General features: G+C 40.2%; 6 protein-coding genes across 6 annotated transcripts; 3 read left to right on the forward strand and 3 right to left on the reverse strand.

Annotated features, from left to right (window-relative positions):
- Positions 1 to 207: 207 nt before the first annotated feature.
- INS49_002125 (uncharacterized protein) lies at positions 208 to 2,035 on the forward strand (the record flags this gene model as incomplete). The annotated part of the gene is made up of 3 exons (XM_043162939.1): positions 208 to 1,017; positions 1,089 to 1,474; positions 1,552 to 2,035. 3 exons carry the CDS (start codon positions 208 to 210, stop codon positions 2,033 to 2,035), a joined length of 1,680 nt encoding a protein of 559 aa, XP_043031445.1.
- Positions 2,036 to 3,396: 1,361 nt separating this feature from the next.
- Positions 3,397 to 4,943, reverse strand: INS49_002126 (uncharacterized protein; the record flags this gene model as incomplete). Its single annotated transcript, XM_043162940.1, has 4 exons — positions 3,397 to 3,745; positions 3,820 to 4,240; positions 4,384 to 4,437; positions 4,583 to 4,943. The coding sequence occupies 4 exons, from the start codon at positions 4,941 to 4,943 to the stop codon at positions 3,397 to 3,399; spliced, it is 1,185 nt and encodes a 394-aa protein (XP_043031446.1).
- A 673-nt stretch (positions 4,944 to 5,616) lies between these two features.
- On the reverse strand, positions 5,617 to 10,073 carry INS49_002127 (uncharacterized protein; the record flags this gene model as incomplete). The annotated part of the gene is made up of 2 exons (XM_043162941.1): positions 5,617 to 9,819; positions 9,873 to 10,073. 2 exons carry the CDS (start codon positions 10,071 to 10,073, stop codon positions 5,617 to 5,619), a joined length of 4,404 nt encoding a protein of 1,467 aa, XP_043031447.1.
- Positions 10,074 to 10,756: 683 nt separating this feature from the next.
- On the forward strand, positions 10,757 to 11,558 carry INS49_002128 (uncharacterized protein; the record flags this gene model as incomplete). Its single annotated transcript, XM_043162942.1, has 4 exons — positions 10,757 to 10,858; positions 10,932 to 11,001; positions 11,183 to 11,421; positions 11,490 to 11,558. 4 exons carry the CDS (start codon positions 10,757 to 10,759, stop codon positions 11,556 to 11,558), a joined length of 480 nt encoding a protein of 159 aa, XP_043031448.1.
- Positions 11,559 to 12,412: 854 nt separating this feature from the next.
- On the forward strand, positions 12,413 to 13,437 carry INS49_002129 (uncharacterized protein; the record flags this gene model as incomplete). Its single annotated transcript, XM_043162943.1, has 2 exons — positions 12,413 to 12,919; positions 12,985 to 13,437. The coding sequence occupies 2 exons, from the start codon at positions 12,413 to 12,415 to the stop codon at positions 13,435 to 13,437; spliced, it is 960 nt and encodes a 319-aa protein (XP_043031449.1).
- A 204-nt stretch (positions 13,438 to 13,641) lies between these two features.
- Positions 13,642 to 14,598, reverse strand: INS49_002130 (uncharacterized protein; the record flags this gene model as incomplete). The annotated part of the gene is made up of 1 exon (XM_043162944.1): positions 13,642 to 14,598. The coding sequence occupies one exon, from the start codon at positions 14,596 to 14,598 to the stop codon at positions 13,642 to 13,644; it is 957 nt and encodes a 318-aa protein (XP_043031450.1).
- Between the last annotated feature and the right edge of the window lie 9,837 nt (positions 14,599 to 24,435).

Raw genomic sequence — 24,435 nt, forward strand, 5'->3', positions numbered from 1 at the left:
GATTCGTTCAACCCAATCCTCAGACGGCTACGGACACCTGTTGAAACGTCAGAGGGCAGCTCGCATCAGTGTGGGCAATTGTGACCGCGCCATGCCAAACAGGCCACCGCCGCAAGTTGCTGCGTTCTGGTCGTGCTGATGCTCTGCTGCCCTCGACCTCGCACCCGCACCCGCACCCGCACCCGCACCCGCCAGCGCTGGATCGCGATGGCTCGGATTGGCCATGTAAAGTTGGAGAGGCGGCCTGCCTGGGTCCTCGCGTCCATGACTGCAAGCATCCTCTGCTTCACAATATATGCGTACCACGGCGGCACTCGTCTCGACTGGCGCAGCACGGCACAGCACTTGCAGCCGCCTGCCCAACCAGAAAGCACCACCCCCGAGGCCCCCAAGAGCCCCGGGAGCCCGCCGAGCCGGGGCCAACCCAATCAAGCAGGCGCGGCTCACTTGCCAGCATGGGTCGAGACACCAAAGGTCTTCGACGTCGCTCAGGTCTCGGATTACCTGCCGCCGCCTTTCTCACTCGGCACGCCCATTGCACTTTACCCCCAGCTCGCACAGGCCGTGGACAGGTTCCTCTCGAGGCCTGTCCTCACACACAAGCAGGCCAGCCAACAGAACCAGGACGCCTGCCCCCTGGAGCAAGCCAATGCCCAGGTCAACGCGGACCAGCTCAAAAACGACCACGAGAAATGGCTCGCCGTCGATCCCGAGACGATTGACCGCATGCGCAGAGGCGCTCTGGACTATCTCGAGCAGCATACCGCCAGCGAGGGAGAGGCTGCCCTCATCGGCCCTGGGTTTGGTCTAGATGGGAAGCCCGTCCGCCAGGGTTCGCGCGGCATCGTATTTGCCGCAGGAAACCACAGGACTGTAGACAGGGCCATCGGGTGCATCAAGGAGATCCAGAAGCTGGGATGGCAGCGTGGCGCGATAGAAGTGTTCCACTTTGAGGGCGAGCTGACGGACGAGGGTCAGAGGCAGCAGCTGAGAGACCTCGGCGCCACTCCTCACATGGTATGTGCAGCGCAATTGGCTTCATCGGGGCCGTCTCTTTTCCCCATGCACGATGCTCACATGGCTCTCAGGTCTCGACCCAGAAAACCCCCGGCCGCTGGAAGAACTTTGAGCTCAAGGCCGAGGCCATCCTTCGCAGTTCCTTTGACGAGGTGCTCTACCTAGACTCGGACAACTATCCCTTGTCCGACGTGGGCGCCCTCTTCGACTCATCCCTTTTCCGGGATGCCCGAGGAGGGAACGCCGTCTTTTGGCCAGACCTGAACCGTGACCATCCGGACAATGCCATCCACCGTGTGCTTGGTATCCCCTGCCACAATGCCTGGGAGCATGACAGTGGGCAGATACTCATCGCGAAGTCCGGCAACGATGGACTGAACCTCGCCGCATTGTATCTGGCTCAGTACATGGCTGAGGAGGGGGACTTCTGGTTTAGCGGTGGCGACAAGGATACATTGTAAGCTGGGAATCTCAAGGCCGACATCACGCCTTCTCATTGCTTGTTGGGAATTAACCACGCTAATACCAATACAGCCGCTATGCCTTCCTGGCTCTTGGGATAACCTATACACCCGCCCCGCGCTGGCTGTCCCTGCTGGGCAACCGCGATCAAAGAGACAACTTCTGCGGCGCTGCTATGCTACAGTACGGCCTTAGTCCGCCACGAGATGGGCGTGCCGATCCAGCCGACCCGTCGCATCCAGAACCGTTGTTTGTGCACGCCAACCTACTCAAGCACATGAGTGGTGTACGCCCAGGTGACGTGTTCACCCTATTCAGACGCCTAGTCCCGGGGCAGGACGATGTTCGCACCGAGTACCGCCCAGCTGCCGCCCTGCATAGTGTCACTGGTGGCGGAAGCTCTGTCGCGGGTAGAGGCCTGTGCAGTGATATTATCGCGTTCCGAGGCGGGGCTGAAGTCGAAACCATAGATACCAAAACGTCCTTTGGGGGCATGATGAAGGACTTCGAAGAGCAATTCTTCAGTTATGGAGCTCTCCCAGGACTTTGGCGCTAGCCGACTATTGTTACTCGAAAGAAGAATGTACTACCGGGTCTCAGGAATTGCAGAGACACGTCGATAAAGTCATCGCGAATGCGTATTCGAAGCGACTCGAAGATAGGCGCATGCTGGCAGGGGGGACTAGATCCAGACGGCCACTCCTTGTTCTAGCCTTGGGCTTCGCGAGTCCGTATCGACGGCCAGTTCGACGCTCCGCCAACATGAGATTCTTGCGACAACAAGGTCTATTCCTTGTCCTTACCCTCAAGCGACACACACTGGGCACAGCGTCGGCCAACACCGAAAGACAATGCAGCCCGGAGGAGGCTGCTACTGGGCCGGAACTATGCTATACTACATTATGAAGCAGAAGCGCATAGTTGGAAGGTGGAGGTCCGCACCTGAGGTCCATGCCAGCCTCCACTGTGGACATAATAAATGCCGTCTCTAAAGGGCCTGTCCTCCGCGGATCCAAGCCGCAAATGTCGTCAGAGACTTGCTAGACGCGGCGTTGAATGCCGGTCAAGCCAAGGGCTCAACTAGGACGGCCGACAGTCCCGAGTCGGAGAACAATGTTCGCGGATTGTGGGTTTCGAAGACATCGAGGACCGGTGGGTTGTGGGAGTTTCCTTGCCTGCTGAAGTTACTAGTTGAAGGGTACAGAGTAGCAAGATTTCGCAAGTGAGCGGCCGACCTAAAGCTTTCTCTGGTTGATGATGCTACTAGTACTGGATAGATAATCTCCTGTCAGCAAATGTACCACAATGGGTCGTGGAAGTAATTTTCGTGGCACATGTATGCTGATTGGAAGAAGACTCAGCTGAGTTACAAATGCTCAATTCAATCCCCAAGCGGCAAAAGTGCCCACATGATTGATTTGTTATCTACTGGAAGTAGTGAAGTACATTTGAAGGTTAGCTTGCCAGTTAAGACTTGCCCTAGGATTAGTATTGCAACAAGGCTATATGAGTACGGGGGCCAAGAGCCTGGGCCTACAACGAACAAGCCCACATAGAAACAGCCCAGAATGTCGGCTCACTTCGCAGAATATCGACTAAGTGCGTCTATTGAGTGCTCTCAAGGCGTCTCGGAAAAGGACATTCGCGGACACTAATTCGGAGAAATAGATCGCCGTGTTCACGTATCAGAGCAGGCACGAGGGTAGCTTTTGAGAACGAGTAGCCGCGCAGAGAAACCTCAAGTTCATTGGTTTGCGACAACTACCGTCCCACAGACACAAAAAACAACCGATCGAAAACACGAAAGTTCATTGGTTTGCGACAACTACCGTCCCACAGACACAAAAAACAACCGATCGAAAACACGACCGGGCAGCCAAACGAACCACGGACACTACCACGGACTCAACAGCGAGCTCAAGAGTGAGGGCGAGAAGAGCGAGGACTGGCTGGGGGCGGAGGGGTAGGAGCCCTGGCACGAACACCGGCAGGGTCCCGGAGCCGCTCGGCCGGGGAGAGGCTCGTTGGAGGAGGTGGTGGAGGTGTGACAGGCCTCACAGGGGCAGCAGGAGGTGGTGGCCCAAAGAGAGGCGGCAGATACAGGGCCGGCAGTGAGACGAGGGTGGCTGGGGTGAATGGGGTGGCGGCAGCAGGAGGAGGTTGGCTCAGAGCCGGGGCAGCCGGAGGCGCAGACCAGCTCCCGACGTCTGGAAGAGACGTCACCCGGGGAGGCGACTGGCCCGGGGCCAGCAAACCCCACTCCCACCTGTAGAGAAACTTCATATTAGCTGTTTTGTCCTGACGTGAATAGGGAAGACATGGAGAAAGGGGCCGGCGTACCGTCGCAGTCGCTTGGGAGGCACAAGCCACTCCGGGTAGGAGGGAGCCGCCTCCTGCGGACATGTGCACACGTAGGTGCACTGGTGCAGGGGTAGATTGTGCCGGAGCGTCCTCATGGTCTCGAGGGCCTCGTCGAAGTTGCGGTACATCTGCTTGTAGTTCGGGAGGGTGGGCTCGTGCCGCACCTGGCGCTTCCTCTCCAGGGCCTGGGTCAGCTCCAGCTTCAGGCTTTCGCTCTCCTGGTCCAGGGCCTTCAGCCTCTGCTTGTTCTGTGTGAGCTGTGTGGAGAAGCCTGCGATGGAGCACTCTAGGCGGTGGCTATCATAGTCTTGTGAGAACCACCAGCGGACGATGGCGAAGGGAGATGGGGCCGCCGGGGTTGGGTGTGGGGGGATAAACATCCCAGGAATAACTGGCTGGACTGAGAACTTGTCAGTGATTTATGGCTACGGCTAGAAGCGATATAATGAGGCTTTGAATAGAGAAAGATAGTTGACATTCTCCTGATACGCCTTGCAAATGCAACCTTGAAGATTGCGTAGGCATGTGCTGAGCTTCGCTTACTGTCGTAGCGGCCAGTTCTGAATTCAGGCTCATAGTATTTAACCTTTCTCATGACTGTGACATTGTCAGTAATTGCAATTCCATACACCACAATAGCCGCTGCTGAGGCAGACCAATGAAACTTCAAGAGGTTTCAACCCCAGTGTCATCTTGAAAAGGAAGAGGCCAAGACATTCGCCGGAGAAAGAAAAGAACTTACTGAAATTTCCCGCGTCGCAAATCTCCTTGAGAATCTGGTTGTTGGCCTCGTTGCGCATCTTGATGTCTTCTCCAACATTGATGAGCCTGGCTCTCATGTTGAGCTCTTGATAGCCCATATTCTTGACCTTTCGCAAGAATTTATCCTGAAGGCGGCGATCAGTCCACCTTTTGATAGGGACGTGATCGGCGACGGACTGGGTGAGCGCGCAGAATGCGCACCAACAGAGGAGGAGGAAGACAGCCCCGGTGCTGTAGATAATAGTGGCATAAGCGTAGTAGATGAGCGTGTACGCAATATCGAAGGTGGCAATGAGGATGCCAATCAGGCGGCGGAAGAGCTCCATCGCTTGGTCAAGCATGCTGGGCGATGGTGCGCTGTCTTCTGATAGAAAGAGGGTTCTGGTGGGATTGCAAATCCTCAGGGGAGTGAAAATATGCGGCAAGCAGGCAGGATATCAAAAGGTGACTTGATGCCACAAATAGGCAGAGAATCAACAGGCAGCGTCGATGCCTCCGCGACTGGGCAGTTGAAGTTTGTCTGCAGCCTTAAATAGGATTCAAAGGGCTAGGGGGGTCGAAGGTTCCTCAGAAGAGTTGTTAGAAAGACTGTGAACTGTTTGGTCTCCCACTGGAAGGCTGGTATGAGAGGCTGGCGGTATGTAGAGAAAAGACATAGAGAAGGCTTAATTAGTACAGGAAGAAGGTCGGCATGAAATAGTCGAGAAACTTTGATCTTGGTGACACCCATTCATATAGCAGAATTTCACATTGTAGGTAGGTGTCACAATGGGGACATGAGCTGAAGCGGTGGTCCCATTGAAACAGTACACTCAGAAACCATCGTTGAGACCGGACAGAATGAGGCTTTCGTTTAGCTCCACCATAAAGCTGTGCCCACTCCTATTCAAGGCATAAAGTCATACAGGACAATACAAATGATTTGTTCACCTGGTGTCTGGGTACCCTCTGGCAATCGCGGCGAGGTGCCCATTGTGCGAGAATGCTGCAGGCAACCCTTACTCCTCGCATTGTTTACTTCTTCCCTCGGGCCAGCAGCCTTGCGTGCAAGTCTGCGACGACATTGACCCACGTTTCACTTTCCTTCTCAGATGGACAATAGACACGCTGCCCTATTCGGCTTGACAAGAAGTCTACCATTTTGCCCGCATTGAACTGCTCACCGTAGACAATAGCTGCCTGAGCTGAAACAATGAAATCGAGACTGTCGACACCGACCGAGCTTTGCACGCTCAAACTCACCCCAACCTTGGTCTGCAGTGGGGCCAGAAGTAAGGTCGAAGAAATGGAGATTGAAGAGTCCGAGGTGCGAGCTGCTGAAGTTGGAAATGCGAGGTTCAGCTGGTATATCTGATTGGCCAGTGCGTTTGCGCGGTCCCACCCGCGGCTGACCAGTCCGAGCATCGAGCTCACTTTTGTGTTGGACTGAGGCAGGCAGCGGAGATGGTCGCGTATGCACTCAAGGCAAAACTCCCTTTCTGGTGTCAACGGCACGGGCTTTCGCTCCCTGCTCGCTGCGATATACCAGAGATCTATGCGGGAGTCCTGCTGTCCTGGCCTGAATGGGGCCGTGTCGAATACGAGCTCGATCTCGTGGCGGTAGGATACCGATACGCTGGTCCCCACCACTCCTGTGATTGCCCAGCCGTGTTGTTTTTCAATGGCGTCGACCTTGGCTTTGAGGGCGCTGATCTCGGTGGAGCTCCAGCCGCGACATTCCTCTCTGATCCTTTCGGCTTCCTTGATGTCTGCATTGCACCGTTGCTTCTGTTCCACAAGCTGTCCAACCCTTTCCTCGCTTGTTCTGAACTGCTCTCGGAGCTGTGCGATCTCCTTGCTCTTCGCCTCAATGTCGTCTTCCACAGAAGCGAGGTCCGCACGGGCAGAATTCAGTTCCTGAGGATCACAGTCTTCCAGCTCGCTGGCAACAGTATCGAGATTCTCACACTCCCGAGTTAGCGTGTCTAGCTGCTTCATCATCGCAGGCAAGACGGAAGACAGGAGCTTTCGCTGCTTTTCGAGAAGCTGCTCATCCGCTATCATTCCTTCGGCAATCTTGACCAGGCCCTCCCTGAGGCCATCTTGTAGCTTCATCCTCCAGTCGTACCACATCGCTTTGCTGAGCAATCGCGCGTTGGTCTTGACGTTCTTGAACTGATTGTCCATGAGGTTTTTGAATTCGGGTGAAGCCGTGATATACTCGCGGAACAAAGGCGGGTTTTCCTGGAATGTCTCCGTTTCGATCTCGCGAACAATTTTTCGACCTTCCGAAATGTACTTCTTCAGTTCCCGACAGGAATGCTGAAATAGCTCGAGCATCGGCACCGTGCAAGCACCGGCAACGACGCACTTTTCAAGGGAAAGGCTGTCTTTGTCTTCAGAGAGGCTGCTCTTACGGGATGAAGGTAGAATGGTATGCCGCCGCTTCGTGGTTGTCAGCTCCATGAATCGAATGCTGGTCAAGTTGAGGAAGTCCTGCAGGTGGATCCTATCCTCATCATCGTCTGGAGGTTGCAGATCCGCAAGATCTGCCAGTGGAGTAGCATGGAAGGTGAATGTGGCAGTCGGCTGATCGTTGTCTATATTTTTGAACCGCCCTTGCTCCTTCGGAGTTGTCGCTCTTGATGGGGACGGCGCCGTTGTGGGCGTGGATGTGTTGTTTCCGGTGTCGCCTGGCACTCGATTGGGTGGGAACGTAGGTCGTGATCCGGTCGTCTCGGCTTTGGATGGCGGCTGTTGTAGTCTGATATTCTTCACTGGACTGCCCTGATGCCCTTTAAGCCTCTTGATGCCATCCTGCACTTCGGCATCGCTGTCATCTTCCAACTCAGAAGGACGCTTCCCCAAAAGGCCCCTTGCGCTGCCGACGTGCAAGCTCTTCCGGCCTTTCAGGGGATTTTTCTTCGGAGATAAGCCCTGTATCATCTCCTTCAGACTAGATGTAATATCATCGGCTTCCTTCTCCAGGATACGCCGACCGCTTTCACGGTCTTGATCGTCGCGACGTTCTCTGTCGATCTCCTCTTCCATGATCCTGGGATCCTCAAATGCCACGGCCTTGCGATGTTGCGGAAGTTGGATTGGACTAAACGTGGCAGCAGTGTCTCCGATCGAACTACGTCGGCCGAGAAGCTCGGTGACACGCGGTGATCCAATGCCACTTCTGTCCACTCCAACACCCGACAGCTTGGGTCGCTGCGGTGTTAACACCACCAGGGGTGTTCTCGACCCAGTCGTCAAGTCTCGCTGGAATAGACTACTGGAAGGCCTAGCAGGCGATTTGGACAATGGCGTGGCTTTTGCTTGAGGCGAAAGGTTCCTCGACAGCGGGCCCAGCCTCTTTGGCGACGGTGTCCGGCTGCTACTCCGTGCAGGACTGCGTGATGATTCCGGCGATGCTGGTCCTTGAGAGCGCGTCTTGCGTTGGGACGCGGGGCTGGCATTCTTTGTGGGTGACTTCGGTGTCGCAGGAAACAGGAGCCCATTGCTTCGTCGAAGCTTTTTGCCGCTCAGAGCGGACAGGTTGGGTGAGTCTTCTGCCACGGCTCGTACCGAGGGCTGCTTCGGTGGGGAGCTCGTAGTGGTGAAATCAGGTGTCGTGGTCATCTCGGGTTGGTCGGCCTCTTGCTCCATAAGCTTCTTCGCAGCTGTTCTTTCTGCTGGAGATACAGGCTTGACGATACCACCAACAGCTGCGGTCAGGTCCATGCCCGTGGCAGTGTCAGCGTCAGCGTCCAAGCACTCATCCTCGTTGTTTGTGGGAAGAATGCGGCCGATGCCTTTGGTCACATCCAGCGCCGTCTCCATCAACCCATCACCATCGCCATCATCATCAACTGGATCTTTGACGGGCGAGGAGCTCAACTGCAACGACTGCCTGAGCTGTTTGTTCTTAGCACCGAGCACACGCCCCATGACGGTTGTGAGCTCCATCGACATGTCCTCGTCGCTTGGGATCTCTTGATCGTCATCGGATGGCGGGGGTCGCTGTATGCCACCCACAGCTGTGGTGAACTCCATAGTCTGTTCATCCTGAGCCGGCTCATCGTCATGTGTCGGAGGTTGTAGTTGTGGAAGAATGCCACCATATACGTTGGTAACGTCCATTGACATGTCCTCCTGGCCTGCTTGATCTGGCGATGACGGAATGATTTGTTTGATGATCCCACCGACGGCATTAGTCATGTCCATATCCATGTCCATTTCCGTGCCTTCATTAATATCGGACTTTTCAGGACTGGACTTAAGAGGACTCGAGGGAATTTCCTCCTCGGATGGGGGCTCCTGAGCAATGACAGCAGCCTCTCGCTGCTCTCTTGCTTTCCTCCCCCACCCTTTAAAGCCCGAGATGACCTCCTCATCCTCATCGGGCTCTCGTGCTTGATTGACAGCTCGCCGAGCGGCCTCTCTTAGTGCACCATCCAGGCTGGAGGTCGTGTTGTCGGCCTCATCTCCGTACCTCGTTGATGCAAGAGATGCAGAAGTCATCTCTTCAGCCTCCATAGTCATCATCGTCCCGTCGCTGTCAGAGTCACTGTCCGAGCCCGATGCCTCGGTTTGGACCTCTGCGACATCGTCGCCCTCGTCCGAGTCGGAGTCATAAATAGTGGATGCTATCGTGTTGTCGTTCTGACGGTCAAAGTCGTCCTCTGATGTCAGGCCCGAGCTTCTTCTTTGGTTCCTCTGATGAAGATGTCGCTGGTCCTCTGGAGACTCTGCTACTGTCTCCTCGATCTGATCGGGTGGCGTAGAGGGTGTGTCCGATGCATCTGGGTCGGGATGGTCTTCCTGGGGTGCGGCCTCGGGGGGTGTAGGGGCCGATGACGCTCTGCGCGTCGAGTCCGTGGATGCTGTAGAGTCTTGCATGTACTCGACTTCATGAAAGGTGTGCAGAGTGGCCTCGGCTGCAAACGAAACTCGACGGTTCGCAAGAGATTTCCGGCGGGCCTCCCTCCTGTCCTTGATTTCTTTCTCCAGGGCTGCTCTCTCGCGCTCCTCCCGTTCCCGTGCTGCCGCCTGCTGTTCCTCTTCTGTTCGCAGTGCAACCTTTGTACCTGACGAGCCGAGGTCGTCGCCGCTTAGCAGGTCCGGTTGATTCTCGGTACCCAGTGCGCCGGCGGCATAAGAGTGTCTTGGTTTGTAGCCAGGTATCTCGGCTAGAGGCATTGTGGGCTTGAGGATAGACCGGGGCAGTGGCCGGGCGGGACCTGCCAGTGACTATGGCCGTGTCAGAAGCCGTTAACAAGATGGACGATATGTGAGAGTGCTACCACTCGACGGTTCCCAGAACCTGCCTTGAGAGCATCTAAACCTCCAGGACCCATGCTCTTGCTGCGCGACTTGGACTTCTTCCTGTTGTCCGCCAGCGTGATGCCGGCGCCCAGGTCCACCGTCGCATTGTCCCTTTCCATGGCGCTGATCGATTTGCGCGTGGTTCGGCGCGTGGCCGGCAGTGTAGTGTCGCCAACCATGGTTGTTTCAGAAGACGTAGAAGCAAAAGACGCGTCAGGAAAGCGAAAGCAAAGTTATGTGGTCATAGTATCGTGGTGTGCACTGGAATGGCGGCTGTGATGTTGGTTGCTCGGTCGTTTGCGAGTTTGGGCCGATGACCTATGTAAACAATGCGATTAGGCGCGTTCTGGTTGACAGGGAATTGACCGTGCGGGTTCGGAGGACGGGAGTTGTGCCGGGGGGAGGGGGGAGGGGGGAAGGGGGGGAGGGGGGAAAGAAGGAGGGGGGTGCGCAGCTGGGGGTGGGCCAAGAGCACACTAGGCTGACTAGGCCTAGGTCGGCAGCTCCAAGCACGGAGGCACTGTCCCCCATTCCTGCAGTACGGTAGTACAATCTGCACCGGACAGACCGCCCAGGTTTTTCCGTTCCGGCGCGAGCAAAGCACTGATTTTTGCCAACCAAAAAAACAGCGCCCCACTCTAGAGACTCACCACCACTCTGCCAGCAGCTTGTCGGTCAATTTGTGAGTGTCTCCTGCCCATCCAGCATTGCGTATCTCGACTTCTCTATGGATTTGTGACGCCTCGTTCAACGGTCAATCGAATTCGGTGAACTAATCCAGGTCCTCTTTCGATAGAATCGCGACGTCGCCGAATCCACTTCCCTCGACAACCACTCGCGACCGGCAAATTCAACCGCAAACATGGCTACCGAGCTGACCGTCCAGTCGGAGCGCGCTTTCCAGAAGCAGCCTCACATCTCTCTTGTCACCAAGAGCAAGACCAAGCGTCCCGGCAAGGGTGGTGTGAGTGGCCCAAGAATATTCGTATTGGAAATGGCAACAAGAAAGCACATCGAAAGCTGACGATATTGGACAGCGCCGGTGGTACAAGGATGTCGGTCTGGGCTTCCGTACCCCCAAGACTGCCATTGAGGGCCAGTACATTGGTACGTGAAAATATAGCTAGGCCCGCGCATCGTCGACGAACTTCTCGGGGGACTGCTGTTTGTGGGGCTGGTAGGAGGGCAGCCAGCGCCTGGAGGACGCCTGGAGGACGCCTGGACGAGGAGCGAAAAAAGCGGCAATGAGCGCAAGGATTCGAACGCTGACCCCGACTGCTTCTCACAGACAAGAAGTGCCCCTTCACCGGTCTCGTCTCCATCCGTGGACGTATCCTGACCGGCACTGTTGTGTCCACCAAGATGCACCGTACCATCATCGTCCGCCGCGAGTACCTCCACTTCATCCCCAAGTACGCCCGTTACGAGAAGAGACACAAGAACCTCGCCGCCCACGTCTCCCCAGCCTTCCGTGTTGAGGAGGGTGACCAGGTTACCGTTGGACAGTGCCGGCCTCTGAGCAAGACTGTAGGTCTCACAACAAGAGAAGCACAAGCAGAGGGAAACCCCAGGCTAACACATCTCCTGCCGTTCAGGTCCGATTCAACGTTCTCCGTGTGCTGCCCCGCACCGGCAAGGCCGTCAAGAAGTTCTCCAAGTTCTAAAAAGGGATTGAACGAGTGGGATCTCCTTTGGCATTTCTGGCGTCGCTTGCTTGATGGTTTTTACAAAGAAATGGACGGCGGATCAAGGGCGAACTGCGAAAGGACACGAGGATGCCTTTAGTGCAGTTTGGAATGAAACGAATTCGGCATACCCAGGTCTCCTGACGACGAACGGGCACGCGAGGCTATGTGTGATATTGTCGACGAGCAGCGGAATCGAGATCTCCGTCAATGAAGAAAAGATCTCAAACACGAACGAATTTTACTACCACGTGTAGAGCCAGAGGAAAGAAGTTCAAGTCACCGTGCACCGAACGTGCCCGGGTCGAGCCTCTCACGGTGGAAGACCTGCGGCGTGGGCTCAGTCGGCGGACGCCTCCGTGGATGGGGCGATCATGTCATGAATGTAGAAATGCAGGATTGAGAGGCCGGCTCCATGGTCTTAGGCACAGCAATTCCAATTAGCCTCAGTCCAGACATGCTGCTCGGAGCCTCGAGTTGTTACCCTTTCCCCGGCCTCTGGGTCTGGCCAAAATGCGGCTCTTGTCAAAATCTTTAATATGCATTCGCAGCCCGGTCTCAAGTCAACTATTGGTATCGCTTTCGAGCCAAAAATAAAACATCCCCTAGAAATCAGAATCAATTCCAAGGCCTGAGTGCCCGGTACATCAAATAAAGAACTGCACGTGATTGGCGTAATGACCCACCCGCTCAAACTTGATCCTTGTCCAACTAGGAGCTTGTTGACTGGGGCTCGATTTTGCCGAGTTCGCTGCCGACATCTTTTCCTCCAGGGCGGCAGTCCAGACCATGCATCGCGCACTCGCCTTGACGCCTTAGGTTTAACGAGCGAGATGGGTTGGCTCGACTCTCTGTGGGGGAGAAGGAGTGACGATCCGTTGCAAGACTTTGACCCCAAAGTCCGCGAGTTCCTGCGCAAGGAATCGCTCGTCAAGTACGACGGCAGCAAGCCCAAGCAGGATGGACAAGCCCAGCAACCGGCAGCGGCAGAATCGGGTGCGGCAACTTCGCCCAGCGACCAGACAGCAAGAAGCGAAACCGTGTCCAGCTCAGTACCGAAAGAATCGCTGTACCAGGACGGTCGCTATGCGCACCTGTGGAAGACGTACAAGCCGATCGGCGAGGTCGAGAGCGAGACCAAGTCAGACCACGAGAAGCTGCAGGATGTGCTAGATTCGTTCAAGAGCCGGAAGGCAGCGATAGGGCAGGCAGCCCTCGAGAATTGCTCCGAGGAACAGCTCGACTGGAACAACTGCATGAAGAGCGGGTCATTGAAGGCGCGCATGACCATGTGCAGGGACGAAGTTCGGAAGTTTGAGAGGTGCTATAACATGCAGTCGGTAAGTCGCTTGCTCTCGGGTTGGCTTCCAATGACCGGCCGGAAGACTGACGGTTCTTGCGACAGAGGCTTCTCAAAGCCCTCGGCTATATAAATGCCATTGACCGCTCGCCTGAGATGGACGAGAGGATACAAATGCACGCCGATAAGCTGTATCACCAGATGCTCGAGCAAGAGGCTGCCATCGAGAAGGCGAAGGCGGAAGGCCTGCCCGAGCCCAAATTCGAGCCTTTTGTGCCAAAGATCGGCGATGACCGCATCGCAAATATGAGCGAGGAGGCGAAAAAGAGGTATCAAGACGCCCTGGCAAAAGTGGACGAGAAGGAACGCGACGCCGAGGCGGCTGCCATACAAGCCGAGCTGAGGTCAAAGGAGGCCATGGTAGGCAAGGTGAAGGAGTTGTGGAAGGAGCAGGAGGCCGAGAGGCAAGCCCGCAAGACGAGGGGCGAAGAAACGTTCAAGGACAAGGTGGCGGCAATATTGGGCACTCCTAACTCGACGTCAGACAAGAAGAACTGAGGCTGCCCGAATCGAACGTGGAAGTTGGCCCTGCCTCGGCGGCTTCACGGGAATAACGTGGGGCTGGATTGCTTTTACAGACAACTACAATCCAGGAACTGTACAAGGGGTGCTGGGATGCCCAGTCTTGGGGGCCGTGATACAGTGGGCTAGATTCAACATGAATGTTCTCCCCTCTTTCGCCAGCCCGAAAGACCATGGATTTCATTCTCTCCAGCGAATGCTCCACGATCCCTTGGCAAACGAGGGCTCGACGACCTGGCCATTCATGACGGCCTCGCATTTCCTCCTGTCTTTCCCTTCCCCTTCCCCTTCCCCTTCCCCTTCCCCTTCCCCTTCCCCTTGCCCATCGCCAGCGAAGAGCCCGAACACGACGGCGCGTCTCGCTGCACATCTGACCATCTCTCTCTGCCGTGCCTTCTTCTGGCCTTGCCTGCGCTTCTCCAGCATCTCATCCGTCTCGTCTACTCTCTTCGCCCGGCCCTTCTCGCCACCCACACTACCGTTGACTTCCGACGTAGATTGAGGCGGCCGTACCCGCGTTCCGCTGCGGGCAGACATGCGGGCTAGAACATCCCCGTCTATATAGGGCGCGGCATCTTCTATTGGGTCTATGAGAGTTCCAGAATTGTGAACCATGTCTCGAGGCTCTGATGATGTGGCCTCGAGGGCTATCCCCGTGGCACTGCCGTTCTTACCTTCGCCCTCTCCCTCGTGATCGTCTTCTGAGCCAGAGCAGGCCGTGCTGGCCCCTTCATCAGTCGGGCCAAATACAAACTTCTCGACTTCGTCGCACGATATCAGCAACCTCTGGTCGCCCTTTGCTCGCTTTCCACCGGATCCCTTCTTCGACTTCTGTGCCCGCTTGCTGCCCTCATCGAGTGACGGTGGCTTTCCCTCGCCCTGCAGGAACCGCAAGAATACTGCCTCAATCTCACGGTCAACCTTTCCCGGCTTGCGGCCCCGGCAGCTAGCTGAGCAGTATTTGACAGGGGTTTTGTCTGCGTCGTCCTTTACGGACGGCTGCGCCTTTCGCCGCGAATTGATTACTCGACCACATGAGTGGCAATAAGGAGTCGTCTCTCCCCCCGGGAGCAGATAGAAGGGTGCCGGAACGGACTGATGCTTCGAAGGTCTTGACCAGCTGTCCATCCAACTCATTGTGGTGAACGTGTGCTTTGGGGATGAGCTGGCGGTGAAGAGGGTCGAGGGCAGGTGGTGGCCGAGATGACTGCTCTTGAGATAAGAAAGTGATCTGGATCTGGCTGGCTTGCTGGGTAATATGAGCAGTCTCAACGCTTTCAGTTCATGCAAGTTGATCATTGAGCTCTTTGACGGTTCGACTATTGAGGAGTGTCTAATGGCCAGCATATCCGGGAGGTTTAGAGGGAGTGGGATATGATATCATTGTTAGGGGATAACTAAGCACTCCCCTTTCTTCTAATATACCATACCTTCCATAGCCCGCCTAGCATTAGCTTCTCTTAATATATATATATTTTGCAAGATACTTTAATTAAATTAACTATTAGCAACCCCATTTAATTCCCTAATTTAGTTTTAAAAGCCCTTATATATTTCATTACATAATAATTATAACTTAGTTTAACTTTTCATTACTTTTACGCTAAGATTTAATTATTAATTTAATATTAATTGCTTACAACCATTTAAATAATTGCATTTCCTTAATATATAATTAATTTAATAATCTTATTAACCTTAGCTTAATTAGCTAAAGGCCTTAAATATTATTAATAATGCTTTAAATAATTATTAATAAGTTTTATGTTTATTAAGCTATAATATTTATTAACTTAATAGCTTTAATAAACTTTTAGCTATTAAAACCCCTTAATTAAATAATTTTTAACTTTAATTTAAAACCTCTTTATAAATAATTTTATAAGCAAGGTAAGAAATAAGCCTTTTTAAAATGCAAAAGGATATTTTATTATTATTAAACCGCCTTAATTAAAATTAAACTAACCTTTTAAATCTATTAATATATTAAAACTAGCTTAAAAAGCTTTTTTTATTCCTATATAATTAATATTAATCCCTGCTTTTACCTAAAAGAAACTTTAAATATAACTTATAATAATTAAAGCATTAAATTATAACTTCTTTTTTAATAAAATATAACTTAAGAAGATATAAAATATTAATTAAGCCTTATTAAGCTTTATTAACTTCTTTAACTTAATTTAATAATCTTTTTTTAATTCTTTACTTTAAAATTCCCTAAGGGTTTTTTAGTTTTAAAAGCTAGTTATTTTTTATAATTAATTTCTTAATTAAAATAAGTTTAATATTAACTTATCTTCTTTAATTAAAGTTAGCTAAAATAAAGAATATAAAACTTTTTTATTAAAATAAGCTAATAAAATGGCTAAAATAAAATTATCTTAAGATTATGCTTATTTATTAAGATTTAAGGATTACTTTAAGGAATTTTATCTTAAACTTATTAAGTATTTTATATATATTTAGCCCTTAGCTTTTTTTATATAAATACCTTTATATACTTAAGGCAATTATCTTTTTAATATAGCTATTATTTATGTTATTAAGCAAAGTATAATTTTAAAAATATATTTAAAACTTTATTTTATTATATTAAACTAACTTTTTACTTAAATTTAATATATTATAAAGGACTTTAATAAAGTAAAATATTAAAATTAAGTAATAATAGCTTATTATTTTTTTGCAAAACTTATAAATATTACTTTTTCTTTAAAAGCCTTTTTTATATTAATTAATTATTTTATCCTTAATTCTTAACAAGCTTTCTTTAAGCTAAAGAATTATAGAAATAAATAAAATATAAATAGCTAGCTTATTTACTTTTCTTATTATAAGTATTGCTATGGCTTTTTTTATTTATTAGCTAAAGATTGCGGCTTTCTTAATTAATGCCCTATTTATAATATTCCCTTTAAATTAAATATAAAGGATAAGATTAATAATTATTATTAATATTTTTGCTAAGAACGCTCTTTTTAATAAAAAGCTTTTTACCCTTAAGATTATTTTTATTATAGCTAAAATTATTATACTTAGCAAGGCAATTTAAATTAAATATTTATATTAGCTTATGAAAATAATTTATATTTAAAGCTAAAGATATTTAAATTTTATAGCTTTAAAGTAAATATATATATTGCTTATATTTAATACTTTATAAAGACTTATAGTAAAGCTATAATTTTTATTAACCTTTTTATTAAAATTATTTTAAATTTAAATTTAAATAATGTTTATTAATTTATATTATTAATTAAATATAAGCAGGAAGATTTTATTAATAACTTAGGTTTATAGAAAGCTAAGCTTTATTAGCGCTTTTATAAAGATTATAATAACCTTATAGCTAAAGTAGATAAAATATTCTACTCTTTTAATAAGGAAGATACTTTATCTTTATATAAATATATTAATAATAAGATTTATCTTTATAATAAAGCTAAAAAGCTAAATAAAGATACTTAAATTTATTAAATTTATATTAAATTAAATTCTAAGTTATATATAATAATTACTTTATAAACTTAATATAATAAACTTAAAGATTTTAAGTAATTTATTAATTAAAATAAGTATAATATTTATTAAAAGTAATAAAAAAATAAGGAAGTAAAGAAAGCTTAAAGCTATAAGATTTATAAGCTATAAAAGCAGCTTATTACCCTTTAAAAAAATAATAATTATTATAAAAAACCTAAATGATTTAATTATTTCTTATAATATAATAATTAAAAATAAGTTTCTTACCCTTATTATAATGCTTATAAGCAAACTTATAATTATAGCCTTAATTATTTATATAATTTAGCATATTTATATAGCCTTAGCTATAAATATAAAGTAATATATAACGTTTTGCTTTTAATTAAAAAGATAGCTAATAATCTTATAATTAATAAGAATAAAGAGTATAAAAACTATTTTAATTAAATTACTTATAATAAGTTAAATAAGTTAAATTGCTTTACTTATAAATATTTCCTTTTATAAAATTATTAAGATAGCATTTTATAACTTTCTTTATAAGCATATATTATAAATATTAATAAAGAATTTAAAACCCTTTTTTAAAAAGTTTTTAATAATATTTAATAATTTTATAATTTAATATGGGATTTACTTAATATAAGTAATGATTTTAAATTAAACTTTAATTTAAAATTAAAATAGGAAAAATAACTTAGTAAATGCCCTTAAGGATATATTTGCTATATAAAAAGTCCTTAATTTCTCTTATTTTTAACTTTATTAAAGCTAATATTATTATTAATTCTTTAAAATAATTTCTTTATAACTTATCTTTATAAAAAAATAATAAAAAGCTTAAGCTTATATTAATATTTATTTTTATACTTAAATTAAAGATTTCCTTAAAATAAGATAACTTTATTATTTTAATAATATATAAAGATATTATAAAAAGCATTATTAATATTATTTTTTTATATTTAATAAAATAAAATATATTTTATCCTTTTTATTTTTTATTTAAGTTAAACTATTTTTATATTATACTTATTACGCTTAATAAAAAGCTTATTAATAATATTCTTAATATTACTTTAAATGCTTTACTTATATTTTAAAAAGTACTTTTATTATATTATTTTAAATTAAAGCATAAATTATTATAAACTCTTTTTTCCTTAATTAAAGTTAAAGTTAGCCTTATTATTATTTATAAGGTTAAGTTACTTATTAATATTCTTAATTAAGATAAGCAATCTTAGCTTATTAAAAAAGACGCCTATATTATTAATGGCTTATTTTATAGCTTATTTCTTAATCTTTCTTTCTTAAAAAAGCATTAATTACATATATATTAAGGCCCTTTAAATAATAATAAGTTAATTATTATTTTAAACATTAATTAAAAGATTTATGCCATTTATATTAAATATCTTTTTATTTAATATAAAATAGCTGCTATTAAGGCAACTTATAAATACTTTATCTTATTTAGCAAAGATTTTAATATTTAAATTTATTTTTAAAAACTCTTAATTTAAGTTTTTAAGTACCTTATTAAACTTAAAGTTATTTTTAATTATTATAGCTTAACTTATAGCTTTTTTATTAATAGCATTATAAATAACGCTATTATTATTCTGCCCTTTTTTAATTTTAAAAATTAACTTATAATAATTTATAAGGGGCAGCTTTTTAAATATTTAAAGGCTATATTTATTGCTTTTAACTTAAAAACCTTCTTAACATAAAAGGATTTTACTTTAATTACCATTCCCTTATTAAAAATACTTAGTAATATACCCCTTAATAAAGAAAAAGAATAATTTTTAAATAGCTATCCCTTTAATATACTAATCCTAAATTTATAATTTAATATTAATAATATAAATATAAACCCTAGTTAAAGCTTTAATAAAGTATATAAAATTAAATAAACTATCCTTTAATATACTTAATTATTTTAATTAAAGCTAAGATAATTTAATAATAATATAAAAATAAAGATTCCCTTAAAATTAAATGCTAATCTTAATAACTTAGTTTAAAAGCTATATAATATATTATAAAAAGACTATAAAGCCTTTAATAAAATTATTAATAAATTAATTAAGATAAACATAATGAAATTAATTTAACTAGGAGAAAATTACGTAATTATAGCGCTAATCTTTATTATTTAATGTAATAACAAACCTTAAATAATTATTAACCTTTATTAAATTAATATTAAGCTTATTCTTTATAGCTATTTATTATCTTAATAAAATAATATACTTAACTTTTTTAAAGGCTATAATATATTTATTATTATAAATATTTTTAAAGGCTTCTTTTAACAACCTATTACCCTTAGGAATTATTAAAAGATAATCTTTATCATTCTTTATTAAGGCCTTAAGCATATAATTATAACTATTATAGGTTTTGCAATTTCCCCTTTCTTTTTTTAATATTATATAAAAAGCCTTTTTAATATATATATTTAAGAATTTATATTAGTTTATATTAATAATATTATAATTTTTTTCCGCTTTATTAATAAATATATTTAATACCTTAAGCTTATTTTTATAGTATTAAAAAATAGTAATTATATAATATCTTTATTAAAATACTATTTCGCTTAAGTTAAATTAAAAGCTTTTAAGCATTATATATTTAAGCTTAAACTTTTTATAATTATAAATAAGATAAAGGCTATTTATAACTTTAAGATGCTATTTAATTTTATAAAATTAAAATAAAGTATTAGCCTTATAAATTATTATTATAATTTCATTTTAAATTATGCTATTATTATTAATTTATTAAATAAACTTAAAACCTTAAGATTTAAAAGTAATTTATAAATAAATCTATAAAAAGATACCTATGCTTAATATTACTTATTTCCTTCTTAAATAATATATCCTGCCTTAAATATAAAGCCTAAGGAATTATAAGTTTAAAAGAAAAAATAAGAATATTGCTAATAGCTTTAATCTTATTTTATTAAGGCTTAAAAATAGCTTAAAATGGTTTTTATTAATTACATTAATTTAGCCTTTTTAAACTTTATTAAGCTATTTATTCTTTATATAAATATTAATAATAAGGGCATTAAAGCTAATTTATATTAAATTTAAATAAATAGCAAAAGCTAACTTATCTTATTTCTTTTTTATATCTTAAATTTTATAAAAAAGAATTACTTTATATTAAAGTTAAAAATGCTTAAACTTATTTAAGCTTTAGAAAAGTATTTATATTATTTTAATTATAATATTATTTAAGTTATTATAAATTATAAATTCATTAAGTATTTTTTTAAAATAGCTATATATTTTCTGTAAAATGCTTATTGCATTATTAAATAGCAGCTATTCCTTGCATAATATACTTATAAGATTATAATTATTTACTATCTTAATAAAATCTATATTAATGCTAATGCCTTATTATAATTACTTAAGGATAAAAAGCCTATTATTAAACTTAAAAGAATAATAATTAAACTCTTAATATACTTTTATATTATTACTTAAAGCTAGGTTTACTATATTATAAAATTAATTTAATTTAAGCTATAAGCTTTTAACATTCCTTAAATTATAATAATCTTATTAATTCCTTTAACATATAAAATAAATATTTTATTAAAACTTATTATAAAAATACTTATATATAATATACCCCTAGCTAAAGTAATTATAGCTTAAAATATTAATAAGGTTATAACATAGCTTTATATATTTAAACCCTTTTAAAAAGATATTATTTAAGCCCTTTAATAAAATAAAACATTCCACTTTATTTATAACTACCTTATATCTTAGCTTAATTAAATAAAAAATAATTTAAAAGGCTTAAACTTAATTCTTTATAATTTTACTATATACTCTTAAAGTTATTTCCTTTATTATCTTAAAAAAAACACTATATAGCTAGTTATACTTACATTACATATTAAGCAATTACTTTGCTTAGCTTATAATAATTAAGTATATATAAGAATTAACTAAACCCTAGCTTACTTTTAAAATATAGCCTTTTTTCTATAAATAAGTTATTAAGTATAGGAATATATTATTAATTATGCAATTTATAATGCTTATAAATTAACTAAATATTTACCTTACGGCAATTTATAACTTATTAAGACTTTTAAAATCTTATTATTTATACTTTACCTTAATTTTATTATTAGCTTACCGTTATTTATAAAGGGTTATAATTATATTCTCTTTATAATATATAAAACATTTAAGTTTATTTATAGTTTAATTAATAAGATTAGCTATATAGCTAAAGATTAAGTTAAGCTTTATATTAAATATATTTACTTAAATTAAGGCCTTTTAAATATCTTTATATTTAATATAAATAATAAGTTTATAAGTATATTATGGAAAAAACTTTATAAAATAGCTTATATTAATATTTATATAATAATAATAAATTATATTATAGTAAATAAATAAGTAAAATAATTTATTTAAATTATTATTACTAGCTTAATTACATATCTTAACGCATTATAAAACCCTTCTTTTTAAGAATATTATTTGCTGCATATTTTATTTATTATAAATATATCTTAATTAGCTTTAATAAAGTAAATTTCATTTATTATACTTTATAAATGCTTTTTAAAAAGCTTCTTGCTTATTATATATTTAGCGTTTTATAAGTTTAAATTAGCTTAATAAGTAGTATATAAAGAAGTCTTTAAATATATATAAATTATATAAGCTAAGATAAAAACTTATTATAATAATAAGCATTAACATTTACTTACTTTAAAAAAAGGAAACTTTATATATATTAAATTAATAAAACTTAGCTATTATAAGTATTATTTTAATTATTAAATAAAGCTTTCCTTTTCCTATATTAATTTATACTTAATTATTAAAAAGATTAATTTACTAAGGTATAAACTTAAGCTTTCCCCTTAACTTAAATAGTTTAAAAAGATTTTCATTAAATATCTTTAACCTATAGCATTAAGCTATATATTATAAGTACCTTTATTTCTAAGTTTCTTAATATAAGATAATTATAAAAAATTCATTATTAAATTTATTATTAATTATGCTATATTAAAAAAGCTAAGTAATTACTTTAAATAATAATATTATAAAGTTAAGTAAATAAACTATAAAGAAATAACTTAAAAGCTTTATAACACTTTTATTTTTAATATTCCTTATCTTATTAGCAAATACTAAAGGCATTATAAACTTAAAAAGCTAGCAACCTTTATATTTACCTTTTAAAATCCCTTATAAATAATATACTTACGCTATATCGCTAAATAATTAATTAATTATACTAAATTCTTATTAAAAATAAATATTAATAAAACTTATTTTAACTTTAATATATAATTATTATTAAAAGCAAATTATTATTTATTATTATAATAATAGCTTTAATTTATTTATAAATAGCTACCTTAAAAGTTAAAAACTTTTTAAAGCTTACTTTTAATTACTACCCTATTAATATTAACCTTTATCTTTAACCTTTACTTATAATAACCTTTACTTTTTACCCTTATTTAACCTAAACCTTTTTACATATATTATTTTTAATTATATAATAATTCTCCTTTTTTAAATTTATTTTATATATTATTAAAATAATATACAATAAAATAATTATTATTATATCCTTATATATATTAATAAATATACTTAAATACCTTTAAAAAGGTACTTTCATTTTACTTAATACTTTTATTCCCCTTTTTATAAAGATTATTATTCTCCTTATTTATATAGCTGCTATCTTATATATTAATAATCTTATAAATAACCTTTTAGGTAAGTTATATTTATTATTATAATTATAAAGTAAGGCAAGTAATTATAATAATACTACTAACTTACATTAAGTTTAAAGCAAGTTTAATTTTAATATTTAGCGATTTAAATAAAATAAACTAAAAGTAGGTAATAACTTTTTTAAATAATAATTAAATAATATTAATAATGAAGATTTTATTATATTTAAGTATATTATTATCTTAAAAAATAGCAAATATTTACTTAAGTATAATAATGCAGTTAACATACTTATAGATTTTAATTTTTTTATAATAAAAGCATTAACTAAGGTTAATAATAATGCTAATTCCATTATTATCTTAAATAATATTATTAACTTAATAATTAATTTATAAATTATAAAAAGCCTTTGCTTAAGATATTTTTATAACGCAAAATATAGCTTTATTTTGCTTTAGCAGCACTTTATTATAAGCTAACTTTCTAGCCATACCTTCCCTTAATACTATATAATAAAACTCCTTATTAAACTCCTTAAATAATATCTTATTTAATATAATGCTAAACAAAAAGCTCCTTTATAATAAGTAATTCTTATTATTTTTAATGCTTAAGGGAAATGGTTTTAAACTATATTAACCCGCTTATACTTAAAACTTAAGGCTTAGCCTTACTTAACCTTAAAAATAAAAAAAAAATAAAAAGCTAATTAAGAAAGTTAAATATATTTCTCCCTTTTTTATTTATATTGCTTTTACCTTAAGAAAGTTAATAATACCATATACTTAAGAAATTACAATAGTTATTAATAATATTTCTGCATTTAGGTTTACCATAGCCATCCGGATTTCTAGCTATTTATATTAACACCCCTAGCTTAAAATAAATATTAATATTTATTATAATATAATTAATATAAAAATTACTTTTATTTTTATTCTTTTTAATAGCTTAGTTATTATACCTTAAATAACTGTAATATTGTAAAATTAATTAAAAAGCTTGCTAATAGCACAGAGCTTTACTAAACTGCTATAAAAAGGCGCCTTTTTACTTAATATAATAATGATTAATAATAATATTAATATTAATTTCCAAAGGCATATAATAAATAATCTTTATAATTTATATATGCTTAATCTTATGCAGCTTTATAACTTTATTAAGATAACCTTTTTTATTAAATCTTTATAACTTACTTTCTTAATTACTAAAAAATGGAAAAACTTTAATAATTAATTTCTTTATCTTAATTAAGAATATATAAACTTTCTTTTTAACTTAATAAAATTCTTAAAGATTACTACTTATAATTAGCCCATTATTATTTGCAATTATATTATTAATTTCCTTAATAATGCTTATAAGCTATTAGCTTACATATTCTTTTATAATATAAATAAAATGTTAATAAGCTTAAGAAATAATATAATATATAAATATGCTTATAAGAAATAAGTAGCTTTAAAGCTTAATAAGATTAATTATAAGGTACTTATAATATTAATTAATAATTAAATATATATTATTAAGTAAAATAAAAAGGAAATTAAAGTCCCTTACTTTTATTACTTTTTTATACTTAAGATATTTAATAAAAAGCAATTTATATAGTTAATATTACTTATAAATGCCTTATGCAAGGTTTAAATATAAATTTTATATATTAAGGTTCTTTATCTTATAAATAATAAATTTAAAAAAGAGATTATTAATATAATTATAA

Source organism: Diaporthe citri (genome assembly GCF_014595645.1).
Source record: "Diaporthe citri strain NFHF-8-4 chromosome Unknown scaffold_1, whole genome shotgun sequence".
Classification (NCBI taxonomy): domain Eukaryota; kingdom Fungi; phylum Ascomycota; class Sordariomycetes; order Diaporthales; family Diaporthaceae; genus Diaporthe; species Diaporthe citri.